General features: G+C 46.7%; 4 protein-coding genes across 4 annotated transcripts; 2 read left to right on the forward strand and 2 right to left on the reverse strand.

The window, feature by feature from the left end:
- Nucleotides 1-2,486: 2,486 nt before the first annotated feature.
- On the reverse strand, nucleotides 2,487-3,133 carry F5891DRAFT_926680 (uncharacterized protein; the record flags this gene model as incomplete). The annotated part of the gene is made up of 3 exons (XM_041373885.1): nucleotides 2,487-2,786; nucleotides 2,834-2,965; nucleotides 3,017-3,133. Coding segments are annotated over 3 exons (549 nt in total), but the record flags the coding sequence as incomplete, so codon positions are not given.
- A 351-nt stretch (nucleotides 3,134-3,484) lies between these two features.
- On the forward strand, nucleotides 3,485-8,244 carry F5891DRAFT_1255590 (uncharacterized protein; the record flags this gene model as incomplete). Its single annotated transcript, XM_041369993.1, has 14 exons — nucleotides 3,485-3,929; nucleotides 3,976-4,064; nucleotides 4,116-4,349; nucleotides 4,399-4,689; nucleotides 4,738-4,846; nucleotides 4,899-5,166; nucleotides 5,218-5,434; nucleotides 5,511-5,787; nucleotides 5,842-6,200; nucleotides 6,256-6,661; nucleotides 6,706-6,848; nucleotides 6,903-6,917; nucleotides 6,986-7,142; nucleotides 7,283-8,244. 14 exons carry the CDS (start codon nucleotides 3,485-3,487, stop codon nucleotides 8,242-8,244), a joined length of 3,972 nt encoding a protein of 1,323 aa, XP_041230680.1.
- Nucleotides 8,245-9,114: 870 nt separating this feature from the next.
- Nucleotides 9,115-10,977, forward strand: F5891DRAFT_1183819 (uncharacterized protein; the record flags this gene model as incomplete). The annotated part of the gene is made up of 7 exons (XM_041366359.1): nucleotides 9,115-9,558; nucleotides 9,614-9,733; nucleotides 9,794-9,877; nucleotides 9,928-10,059; nucleotides 10,114-10,221; nucleotides 10,277-10,803; nucleotides 10,854-10,977. 7 exons carry the CDS (start codon nucleotides 9,115-9,117, stop codon nucleotides 10,975-10,977), a joined length of 1,539 nt encoding a protein of 512 aa, XP_041230681.1.
- An 828-nt stretch (nucleotides 10,978-11,805) lies between these two features.
- F5891DRAFT_976659 (uncharacterized protein) lies at nucleotides 11,806-12,572 on the reverse strand (the record flags this gene model as incomplete). The annotated part of the gene is made up of 3 exons (XM_041376635.1): nucleotides 11,806-12,021; nucleotides 12,072-12,106; nucleotides 12,140-12,572. 3 exons carry the CDS (start codon nucleotides 12,570-12,572, stop codon nucleotides 11,806-11,808), a joined length of 684 nt encoding a protein of 227 aa, XP_041230682.1.
- Nucleotides 12,573-12,645: the final 73 nt, after the last annotated feature.

The following is a 12,645-nucleotide window of genomic DNA, read 5'->3' on the forward strand; positions in this document are numbered from 1 at the left end:
GTCGACAACTCCTGCTGGATTACTGGAGAGTTATGAACATGATCCAGAAGCTCGGGTTTGCGCCCATAAGTGATCGGACGAATCTGGAATGCTGGTCTGGGCGGGAAACGAGCGTATGTCCATCGATCATCGATAACAGTTGTAGATATATCAAGCCTCCCTTTTCAAATTTCAAACTTGAAATCCGTCAATGCACTTGGAGTGAGGATGCGACTGCGTTTATTCTCCCCAAACAAGTCATTCTATACAAGATGGCTATAAAAGCTGCAAGTAAAATGCGAAAGTCAACAGATGAATATTTGAATGCTCGACGGAGGTCACATTGACGATGATCGCGCCTCCAAGTGATTAGCTACCGTAAGGGGAGATAGTTCTGCCCCTGGCTGTGACTAGCAAAGTTTCCAATTCCACGTCTCGTGCTGGATTCTAAAATACTGCATCAGTGCATGAATTGTATGAAAGAATAGCTTGACCGTACCCAGGAGGAGACACAGTGACTGGATCAAGAGCATGGTCTTCCTCTTCATCGTCCTCGGGTTCGTCATCATAGACTAGCCATGCTTCCTACCTCTTCTCCCTTTGCTGAAACCAACTGAGACAAAAGAAGAGAACGCACGGCCGTGTTCCGTCGTCCACACCAATATCATCGGCCTAGAAAATAAAAACGACGCGGTCAGCTCTCACGATCGTAACAACGTTGTAGAGACAAACATAGGTAGCTTGTCCGAGCTGAACATCGACAACTTTGACAGTTTGTCGTTGGGCCTTCTGATTCCCCTTGTCTCACGACGACCAAATAGGATTGAAAAAAGGGCAAGGGAGTCGATAGAGGGCTGTGAGCACGAGAGTGATTGGAAGGTAATGGCGATGTAGTAGGGAATTACATCACGAGCGTTGAATAAGATGCGAAAGAAACAAAAGAAAAAACATGCATCTAGGGAATCATGAGGTAGATCCTTCCGAGCAGGCCGTGAAGTGTTCATGAAATTTGCTGAAGCAAAGGCTGGTTCGGGTCTCTTGTAGGCGGAGGTCTCTGCATCATAGGTATGGCAGCTATTGGTGGTCTGTGGTGCGCGCGAGGAAGACGACAAGTTGCACGAGACTGCAATAATAGCAATGGGTGAGTGGTGTAATGAATCAAAGAATGAGATGCGCACATGCAGCAGGTCATTGAGGGTTAACTTTTGTCTAGTGGTCTGTGAGGGAATGTCAGCACACTTACAGTGGACGTTTGAAGGAAATGCGTACACTGGTCTGAGCAAGGACGTCAGGTAGAGTGTTGCAGATGCAAATCTTGCAGTCATCTTCAGTGTTTGTCGTACACGCCAGTTGACGCAAGTCGGATGACAGGGAAAGTCCAAGAAAATTCTGGACATCAAAGGAAGCTAGGAGCCAATGGGACTCGAAAACTCAGAGTTTGATGATGTTGTCGAAGAACGCACTAGCGAGGAGAGCTCCATCCAGTGAGAGTGTTAGGCTGGTGACAATTTTGGTGTGCTCTTCAAAGGGAGTTCCGACAGTCTCTAGCGTCGATGGGTCGAATTTGTAAACCATCCTGGTGTTTAGATTTTTCCGACATAGTGTTGTTGGCAGAATGCAGTGGCAATTCCCGAGCGGCATTTGCCGGCAGTACTACAGTGGTTGGAGTCGGCAGAACTAAGTAGTAGTACGATAACCTGGTATTTTTTCCTATCAACAAAACAATAAAAATTGACATACGTTTGAATGTATCTTGGCGTGCAAGTGTAGGCTCGTGACCAGCCTGGCTTACCAATACCACGAACAAGTCGAGTGGCGTACACCACCAGTTGCCGGTCTATCAATGACCAATATTGTGCGAAAATTATGTTGAAGACCCGGTTTGTTCCCAGAACTCTGGCTATAATTGGGGTTTTGTGGATAAATAATGAATTTGTGCCATAAAGGTTGCAAATTTGTTGTTTAGTGGGGAAATGATTCTGATGTCTGGTGAAAATCAGTCATATATTGCACGTACACGACACAGAGTTCATCCAAATATCACACGCGCTACATATGGAGTAGCTTGGGGTGAGTTATGCGTGACAGGTTTGGAAATGAGATAGCTTGTAGATATCCCATCAATATGCCTGCTATCTTTACCTCTGACTGCCACATCCAGAGACCACACGCCATAGCTTCGAAAAATGTATCTGTCGAGTGGTTTTCGACACAGGCGTCATCCAAACTGTTCAAGTCAAAACCTTTGACATTGGCGTCCATACTTCAAATACAACAAAGAGTTTGATATGTACAGTAATACTGACGGGTATCATTGGCCTATACATACTAACATGTGATGACAGACACCATGGCAGGCTTAAAACAAATCAGACAACAAAAACGCTACGATATCAAGCCAAGGAAATGAGTGGAAAGGGATAGAAGAGCGCTGCGTGTCTACAAAATTCGTTCCAGATATCACTCACTGCATCGTCCTGGGCCAGAACCTCCTCATCAGCGCCATAGTCGTTTGAATGCTGTAGCCACTCTTCGATGAACGATCCCTCCAGTGGAATACGAAGATCCCACATCGGCCACTTGCCCATCGGGAAAGACGGATAGGCAGCAACGAAAGCCAGCCAGAAAGCGTCGCGTCCCCACGTCCATAGCGATGATTCTGTGGCTACTTCTGTGGTGACCCATTCTTGAATTCGCTGGGCGACTGTTTCCCAATCTGCTCGATTGACATAGTCGAATGAAGGCGGGAGTGGGAGGAATGATATAGTGGGTTCGCCAACGTTAGACATATCTAAGGACAAATTTGACTTTGGCATGATGTAAGTAGGCCGACAGTTGAACAAATGTCATGTACACTCACATCATCCGAGCCTCCTGAACAGTGTAGCAAGCCACCACGATGGCGCAAGTCTAGCGATGCAACCTCTATGACTGGTGTGGTAAATGTTCCGTATTCCTCATCAATAGATACTGATATGCGGACAGGCTAGCGTCGACTTGTGAGGAAGCCTCGAGGAAAGTTGATGAAGATACATACAATATTGCTCCTTTCCAAAATCTGTCTCGGAAATGTCCCGGGAAAGCAGACAGTGAGGCACATTGGTTGGAGCGAGGCATGGCTGTCTGTATAATGAATGCCAGGGTAGATAGTGGAAACTTTGGTGAGTGATAATGTGGAATTCATACCGACGTCGATGAAGCAACGACGATCAGCTTGAATCATAATAGTGAAGGCGTGAGAGATTGGACTTGTCGAAATTTCGGATGTGCACTATCACGTGATTGCTCACATCCACCACCAGCGTGCTGCACAACACTGTCCTCGACAAATTGCCCAGCATGCTTGATGACATCATCGACGGCTATAGTACGTGTATTTTTTTATCAACTCCTTGCTTATCTATTTAAATGCTACGTGGTATCTACAGTTTTACGATTCTGCGATGACGGTACAGATCGTGTCTTTTGCACCGCATGTCCTCAAAAACAAGGCGCCTATCGTGTCATGTCACGCCGCCATGCTGAAAAGCACTCAAAGCAAGATATGCACATTCGCCGTGCCAAAAACATCAAGAAAAGGCTTTCTGAGACCAGAAAGCCACGTGTCTCTGCTGCAGCGCCTGTTAGCCCTGATCCTTCACTCTCCCCTGCTGGTCACGATGACTTCAGCATCGATTTCAATTGCATGGATAATACATCCATCAACATGCAAGCTGATAGACCGTCTGTGGTGCCTGAGACAGATTCTGAGTATCCGTTAGCGGATCTCTGGAATCAGATCGTCAGCAGTCGACAACTCCAGCTTGATGGTGAATTCCTGGACCTGTTTGCTGAGCTTCAGGCGTCTGTTGCCTCGGGACACATTGCCATCTCGACGCCCATCATTCCCACAAACAAAACATGTGAACTTGTCGACGACAGTGCATCTGACTTCGGTATTGAAATTCCTGGTAAGTTAACCATCTTTCCTGCGCTCTACAATCTGATACTCAGCAGTATTTTCAGACGACCCGCTTCTTGAACCAGCAATCAAAAACTTAGTCGTCTCTCCAGATCATCCCTTGTATCCTTGGCCATCGAAAGTGGTAAGCTTTCTTCATTGCACGCACTTATTTAATACATCTAACAGTATCAAGCATTTCATCACATCTCTTTTGTTTAGCTCCCCACGCCTTCCATTCTCTGAAGTTCAAAAGAAGGCGGTCTTGAGCTGGGCCAAGGAACTCGGTGTCCAGAATCTTCCTTCGCTTGGCGCGATGAAGAAATGCCAAAGTCACCTGCAGTATCTCGTTGGCGATCCGACTGAAAAGGTTACGTCTCACTCCGGCAACACATTCTACATCAATAATATTGCCAAAGCAATTGCGAAGGTTCATGGGTTGGATCTTTGCGCTGATGCAATGTTGATATAATTCATAGGACTATGCTAATCCTCTCACCCGCCTTGCGATGCAGGACTATCCGGAGGATGGCGGAAAGGCCATGTCGCAAGTATTCAATGGGAGGAAAATGTTGCTCGATCTCCCGTCGCCACCAGCGGTTCAGGTGAACAGGACCGTGTACTTCACGGATGAATTGTTGCAGGAGTCTTCGGGAGGTTATTTTATTCCAAACCGATTCTTTCTAGCTGCTGGTGACACCCCCGCTGATACCACCGAATCCTGCGATAAAGTGCTATATGCATTGGGTCGAGCTGCTCAATGGACAGAGGTACACAGTCATCTATGTAACGTGTGCTTGTCCTCAAATGTTTGTCAGGCTGGGTTCATTGTAAGTGACGAGGAGGAGATCATCCCTACGTCTATGTTTACACACTTGTTTGGAGACATTGCCGCAACCTGCGGCAAGCTTGATTGTGGGCTGATGGGTACGTTCGGTTATGCTTTTGTTAGTGACTATGGAACTAAAATGTGGTGCAGCATCTTCCATCAAGTACGCGTCGCTTTCACCCAATCCGCTGCGAGAAAAGTCGAGAGGTCGAATGGTGTATTCCGTTCCCTTAATCATTTTTATGGACGATGTTTCAGGTAATATCTCGAAGCAGTGGAACAAGCATCACGCTATATACATGTCCAACGCGAATTTACCTCGTGAGATGCTCGAAAAGGAATTCTTTGTGCAATTTGTTTCATCCTCTCCTCATGCTCCGCCTATGGAATTGATGCGGGCCATGAGAGAATCTATTTCGTACGTCGTTCTACTTGACATTTGTATTCTAGTATCGCTAAATGCATGTAGTGATGCAGCACAATCTGGCGTCATCGTGTGGGATTGCAAGTACAACGAGGAGGTTATGCTCATTCCATATGTGCTATTTCTCGCTGGAGATAATCCGATGCAGGCTGAAGAATGTAGCCACGCGGGCCTCAATTGCAACTATTTCTGCAGGACATGCAAGGTTGGTGGAACAAAAGAGTACAAGGAATCTGAAGCTGGCTACAACACCATTTTTACGGTATGAACATCTTTCTCATATCTTCCATGTGACTTACTAGTGCTTGCAGTCAGGCAATCTATGAACCCCCGAGAAGACACTTCAAGAGATTCGACAACAGTTTGAAACTGCCTTCAAATCAGGCGCCATGACCAAAATCCAGAACTCTGTTTCATTGACTGGTGTGCGAGATTCGAGTTCAGCCTCGATTCTCAGTGCGTTGGTCGAACTCGGAAAGAAGCTTCGAAAACGTACTGCGGGATCACAAGCTCTGCCCAAAAATGAAGTCGAAGTCGCCCTTCGAAAAGAATTCGAAGAACTCTTGAAAGGCGGACAACTCGATGACATTATCAATCCCCTACTGGGAACGGATGGTGAGTTTTTTTTTGGTTACCATACGTCTCTTGCTTAGCTTGAAATTCCTACAGGGTTGGATATTCATATGGACACTCCTACGGAAATCCTTCATACAATACTTCTGGGCGTCGTCAAGTATTTTTGGGGGCAGACAGTGTTTCTTCTCAAGAAAGCAAAGTTTCTCCACATCTTCCAGTGTCAGCTCGAGTCCATTGACAAAGACGGCCTCAATGCTCCCTGCCTGAACGCAGACTATATCTGCCACTATAAAGATAGTCTAATCGGTAAGCATTTCAAAAGTTTGGTGCAAGTTATGCCATTCATCATTCACGACCTTGTTCCTCCGCCGGTCCTCAATGCCTGGACAGTGATTGGTGAACTTGTCGTGCTTGTCTGGCATACGAAAATTACAGATACGGAAGCATATCTTGTGAGTTCGATGCACGTTCTATTTGATAGGCGTGTCTGATACCCTTGCGAGATAGGCAATACTGTCTCGAACCATCGAAGATTTCTTGAATGTCATGACACAATGTGCACCGAGCATCCTGATAAGCAAACCAAAGTTTCATTTCCTCGTCCATCTTCCTGCGTACATTCGGCATTTCGGCCCTGCGATTGTTTTTTCAACTGAGCGATACGAGTCATTCAATCATGTATTCCGTTTATCGTGCATCCACAGCAACCGACAGGCGCCAAGTAGAGATACTTGCAGGATCTTTTCACACCAGGACACGGTCAAACACATCGCTACCGGCGGATACTGGCATGATCCCACAGTTAAGAAATGGGTCTGTGCGGGAGTACAGGTTCTATGTTACCTTGACGAACATCCCGAACAAGCAAAGCTTCTTGGCATACCGAATTTGAGTCATAATCCTCCAATACCTGGTCAGTCTAATAACATGCGCTATCACTATACTAATAATGTACAGGTTCAGGAAGAATTGAAACCACTACTCCCACTGCGACACAGAAGTCAGTGCGAAAAGATGTGGTCCTGTGGAGCACTACTCGTTGTGCGAAGATTCTTGGGACTGCTCGGCCCGGAATCGAGCTTTATCAGGCCAAGTCAGTTGTAACAAGCGAGGGAGAACACGCGAGCTTGAATAGTCATGTTATTTTCTGACAGCCGGCGGACAGGAAGGTGAGCCAGTCTTCTTTTCTTTTCATCATGATGGCTGCTCATTGACACGGCTGTGATGCTGCTTCCAGTTGTATATTGGACGTATTCGTGAGATTCTCGTGTCATCCCAGGACAGTCAAACTGCAGATCATGTTGCGCTCCAGCTCTTCACATTTGCAGCTGCTCTGCACCCGTCTCTCCACCTGCCGTGCATTGATCTTACCAACAACGAGACAGTTTCAACTGGTATAGTACGTTGTGTATTTTATATGCAAGTCAAACATTCACTGTGATCACCTTACAGGACATCATTTGTGCTGTCAATATTCAACATAATTGCCTTGATTCACAGTGCACGGACATCTAACAACAACCTGTACATCAAGAACGGATAGAGACCTCTCGAACGAAGGCCACAGTCAAACACAAGTCCACGCCAAACTTTTTTCTCAATGTCTATTCCGTGCATAACTACGCTCACATCCAACGTGTTGTTCCCGATACGCTTCGAGAGACACCACTTCAGGTTACCAATGTAGCTGAAGTCCGCGCTATGGCCATACGCCAACTACGAGACAAGAGAGCAGCGAAGAAAGGTGGAGATATGTCTCAACTGGCAGGTAGTGGCGAGGGTATGGACGCTCAGCCATCTTTAGCGCCACCTTCTGCCTTTGATCATGCTCCGGCTAAACCACGGAAGTCTGCACCTAAAGCCAAAGCAAAACCGGCCAAAGCAAGCGCAAGTGGCTCGAGTGTGCAGGGAAAAAGGAAGACGGCACCTACTCAGCAAAATTCGGAAGCATCAATGCAACATCAAATCGTCTTTACACCACCAATGGGACCTCCGCAACATGTTTACTCACAGGCACTCCAGCCACCCCATCCTCCACATCATTCGTCACCTCCACTCCACCAATCACCACCCCCGTTGTATTGCCCTCCCCCACAGTCATATTTTCCCTCTCAATTCCATGCTCCGCCATCTCTACCTGCTCATCATATTCACCCAACTCATCGGCAAACACAAAACGTGCAGGGCACCCCAGTGGATCCACTTTCTGCAGTGCAGGCCTCTAATCGCTATATGACCTTGACGCCTCGCTTTCCTTCTGACCATCCACAGCCCCGGCATACTGGCTCTATCTCTGGACCCTCCAGCTCTTCTCGTGCCCCACCATTACACCAATTTCAACCCTTCATGTCTCCAGCACACCACCCGCCACATAATGTTGAAGGCTGCTTCCCACAGCCTCACTCAGGCTATCCTCCCCAAGAATCTCAGGCTCGATATCTGCAGAGTCAGCACTGCTACCCTCAGTTTGGTGCACCATATCCTGGCGGAATGTGAACTCTGAAGGTACGCACAGAATTCATTGCTGATCAGGGAGTCGCTAATCCATCAGTGCGCGACTTCTACTTACAGGCATACAAAGACCCTCAAACCATTCAGGTTAGGTGCCTGGTGGTCTAAGGAACTCTGAAGGTAAGCACAGGATTTGTTGCCGATCAGGGAGTCGCTAATCCATCAGTGCGCGACTTCTACTTACAGGCATACAAAAACCCTCAAACCATTCATGTTAGGTGCCTGGCGGTCTAAGGAACTCTGAAGGTACACACAGAATTCGTTGCCGATCAGGGAGTCACTAATCCATCAGTGCGCGACTTCTACTTACAGGCACACAAAGACCCTCAAACCATTCAGGTTAGGTGCCTGGCGGTCTAAGTTAGATGTCTGGCGGTCATTCCATCAAGTTTGGTGTCTGGCGGTCTAAGTTTGGTGTCTGGCGGTCGTCGTTCCATCAGGTTAGGTGCCTGGCGGTCTAAGTTAGGTGTCTGGCGGTTTTTTAGATTGGATGTCTGGTGGCTGCAAAACCTGAGGCTATTGTAACCCTGCCAATACGGTTTTTGTATTCAAGTGTGTGATTGATTGGCGCTCAGATAATATATTTAGTGATTATCTCTTCCTTCCCATCATCTCCCTCCCAGCACCTTTCTCCACCCACACTTCAATATATTCTTTTTGATACTCTATTGCTGCTGCTTTTATGGGCTCGAGAACGTCTTGTGAAGAAAATATGATGTAACGACCAAATTGACGCAAGCGAAGAGGAAGCGAGGTTTCAATTCATTCAGCCACCGAACTTCTTTGCCTCTTTGTCGGTCAACCTCGAGCATAACAGTGAACTGCTCCTGTGCAGTGCGTCCACATCCCAACATCATGTTGCTCCAGCGCTATCCCGTGCGGTCCAACTCAAATTCGAGAAGCACATGTGCCTCACGTTCAGCAAATGGCATGTTAGCACCACCCACTGCTGTGCCTCGAGGCAGGAGCTGTTCGATTTCTAGTACCCGGAATAACTCTCAACCTCCTTCAGTGTCCAGATCTGCAGGACACATCAGTCGTGCACACTCGCCGCTTTCCCATGCCATAACTATCAATCATGCTTCTCCAGGTCAAACTGACGTTCCCTCTCGCCGGTGTGCTTCACCAAATGACTCACTGGACGAGCCTATTAGTGCTGGCGTGCGTCGCCAGAGATCCTCTAGCACTGACTGTAACGACCCATCAATGTTTACGCCTGGACTCACAAAGCGACTCAAATTGTACACAATGAAAGTTGCTGAAGAGAGAGGTGTCGATAAGGATCATCTCGTTGACTTTGTTGATGCAAGTTTTCTCTCAATTCTATCATGAGTCATCCTTGATGCGTCTTTAGACTGGAGGAATTGCCTATATGCTCATCGATCTTAAGGCCACCATGATGTTATTTAGTGCGGCGAACCGGAAGTCTCTCCTTGCAGAAATCAAGGAACTAATAGAATCCAAAGATTTCAAGGTACTTGTGTCTGACCGTATCAATCTATTGCCGACCTCAAACTAATCAAGCATAACACAGTCGGGTCTTCAGAACCGCCTCACAGCTTGTGTGTTATCACCTAATCTCACTGCATATGTCAACGACACACTGGAACATGTCATGGTGCTTTCAATATCCTTCTGTACAAAAGTAGCAACTGATCAGAATGACAGGAATTTATCAAGAAAAACAGCGAGATATTCAAGGTCCCGCCGTTCCTCTTTGAAGACATTGAGCTCACCGCACAATTATCGACACTTGTCAGTGAAGCGCTTTCGTGCATTCGCGGCAATGTAAAGGCTAAGGTGAGTGTTGCAAAAAATACTCTACAGAACAACGCCAAGCTGAGACTGATTCAGCTGATGTCGTCAATCATAAAACGCTTGAGTATCATAGATACCGCAAGATCACTGGCTCATGGTTGCCTAGAGGTTGATGCATTGCATTGGAATAGATACGCGTTTTTGGTACGGTGTTGTTCACTCCTGGCTGCCCGTTTTAACAATGAGACTCTATTGGCAGCGGCGCTGCCTGCGCATTTTTCTTATCGGCACTGGTAACTACAAGACCATTCCTCTACAGGATATTTATTCTCCGTCCCTCCTTCCGTCCCTCCACCGAGACCTTCGTGTCAAAGTCGGTGATGCACTTGGCATCAATGTTGGATTGGATGACTTCGACTCCGACCCCATAGTTGAAGGTGGTGGCCAAGTTGATGAGAATGGCGCAGACGGCATGGGAGGCATTGAAGGTAGCATGAATGGTGCGAATGCTGAAGATGGCAGAACTGATCTCAATATCAACCACGATGGCCCGGGAGATGGTGACGAGGATGAGCCTGAGAGAGATTTGTCTGGTGTGGCAGAGAAGGAGAAGTACGAACTTGACCCCAATGACTCGGGATTCAGGGGCAACGGAAAGCGCACCATTTTCACATCAAGCAAGTTTTGGAGGTTCGTGGATGCCTCACTTGAGGGTGTTCGCAAAATGGGAAAGGCTGAGGCAGAGGAACTTGGTGATGGAACACCGGCTGAGAATATCGTCAGGAAGTAAGATCCTTGCTACTTCGCTCTGCACATGGTTACTCACTATTATGAAGCATCCTGGTTGAATATTTCCAGCAGGACCTCGCCGAATTTCCAGGGAAGAGAAGTGTCCCAAAACTTCTTTCCGTTGCCAATCCTCAGTGGCAGACAAAGATTCAGACTGATCTACTTTGGTAGTGAATATGCCAGCTGCTCGTTTCCGCTCGATATCATTTGCACGCTCTCTACATACCATTCATTTCAACACCATAATCAGGATTGTGACTAGCTCGTTAATAATGCAATGTTTTTTGGACTGCTTTTCACGGATTCATTGCCTCGCAAAATGCATATGAGAATCATGATATTGGCACGGCGCTGGCAAGCTGGTTGCTATTAGCTACCCCAAGTACAGTATGAGTCTATGTCGGACTGGTCTCGACCAGAGGTACATACAACCTATTAAGCTCAATGTCTATACAAGATAGGACAATATGTCTTTACGAGGTGTGACTTGCAACATATTCAAGATAAATCAATTTGATACTCATAATAGCTCCGGTCTCTACTGTACCTACAGGATCTATATGATACTCTGAAATTTTTTAATACATGCGTGTCACACACCTCGCGTGATAGATCAAATAGTCAAGTATTAAATTGGTCGACAATACAAGGTGCGAAAATTATTTTAACGACATTTCGAACAGCTTTACCACACGTTACTACTTTTGGATGTGTGGGACAGGATTTCAGCAAGCGACGGTGTAGCCAGGCTGGTAGAAATTTGGCAGGCAGAGCGAGGAGTTTGAAATTTAGTAGAAGCCGGTCGTGCCGGCGATACTCGATCGTACGTAGTACAACTTATGCGTCTACTGTCGTTCAGACTATATGCTATGTTAAGTTTCAACCATGAGTTCCGTACGACCTTTATCACTCGCTGCTCGAGATGCGATTGAAGATCTCCCGACGGACTTTACGAGTGCCCTTTCAACGACACAACACCAGCAAGTTCTTGAGGCCTTCTCACGACTCGATCTTATTTCCGCTGTATCTGGCCATCAGCCATCGCAACATGAGCATTGTGTAATGTGTCGTAGGCAGGAGAAAGACTGCAACACGCAAGTAGATCGATGGTTTTACGTGATGAACCACCACTAAACATAATCCGTGGATCATTTGGAAGGCGAGATTGTTTTGGGAGCGAATATTCGCAATTTGCGACTCAATTACGGTGCAGTACTGTTCATAAATTATTCATATACAATCAACCGAATGCACACAACACTTACCGTCTCGATGTTCTGCTTCTTGTTCTCCTTTGCAGCTCATACTGTCTGCATAGCTGAGAAAAGGATACGTCGTAGCCACGGAGTAGTTTCTCGTAACCGCGCTGTCAGCAAAGCATCAAGATCAAACGAGAGGAGTAGTTCGGGGGTGATATCTTTCGATGACATGCCAAAAATGTCCTTAGCAGCCTCCATCTCAGCATCAACCTCGTCGGTGACTATCTTGATAGCAATTGGTCGTAAGATGACATGAAGTTGCTCACTCGCTTGCTCGTCAGCATCCAACACATTGAGAAACTGGATAAGGGCCCTGCTTCGAAAAAAAGCTTCTCTCCAAGGTAGCATGGAGGCCTTGTGCGAGATAGAGTGCAACATGAGGTCCATAACTGTCATGCGAAGCCCACGAAGGATTTTTAGGACTCCAAGGATTTTTTCGTCAATGTCGAGGCTTGAAGGATTGACAGTCCAAATCAAAGGCTCAACAGGTGGCTGATATTGTGGCATGGGCAGGTGAAAGGCATGAAAAGGTATCATTCTATCGTTCTATTAGATGTTAAGTACTGTTGCTCGATGGACT

The sequence above is a fragment of the Suillus fuscotomentosus genome (genome assembly GCF_016647785.1).
Source record: "Suillus fuscotomentosus strain FC203 chromosome Unknown F5891scaffold_8, whole genome shotgun sequence".
Lineage (NCBI taxonomy): Eukaryota > Fungi > Basidiomycota > Agaricomycetes > Boletales > Suillaceae > Suillus > Suillus fuscotomentosus.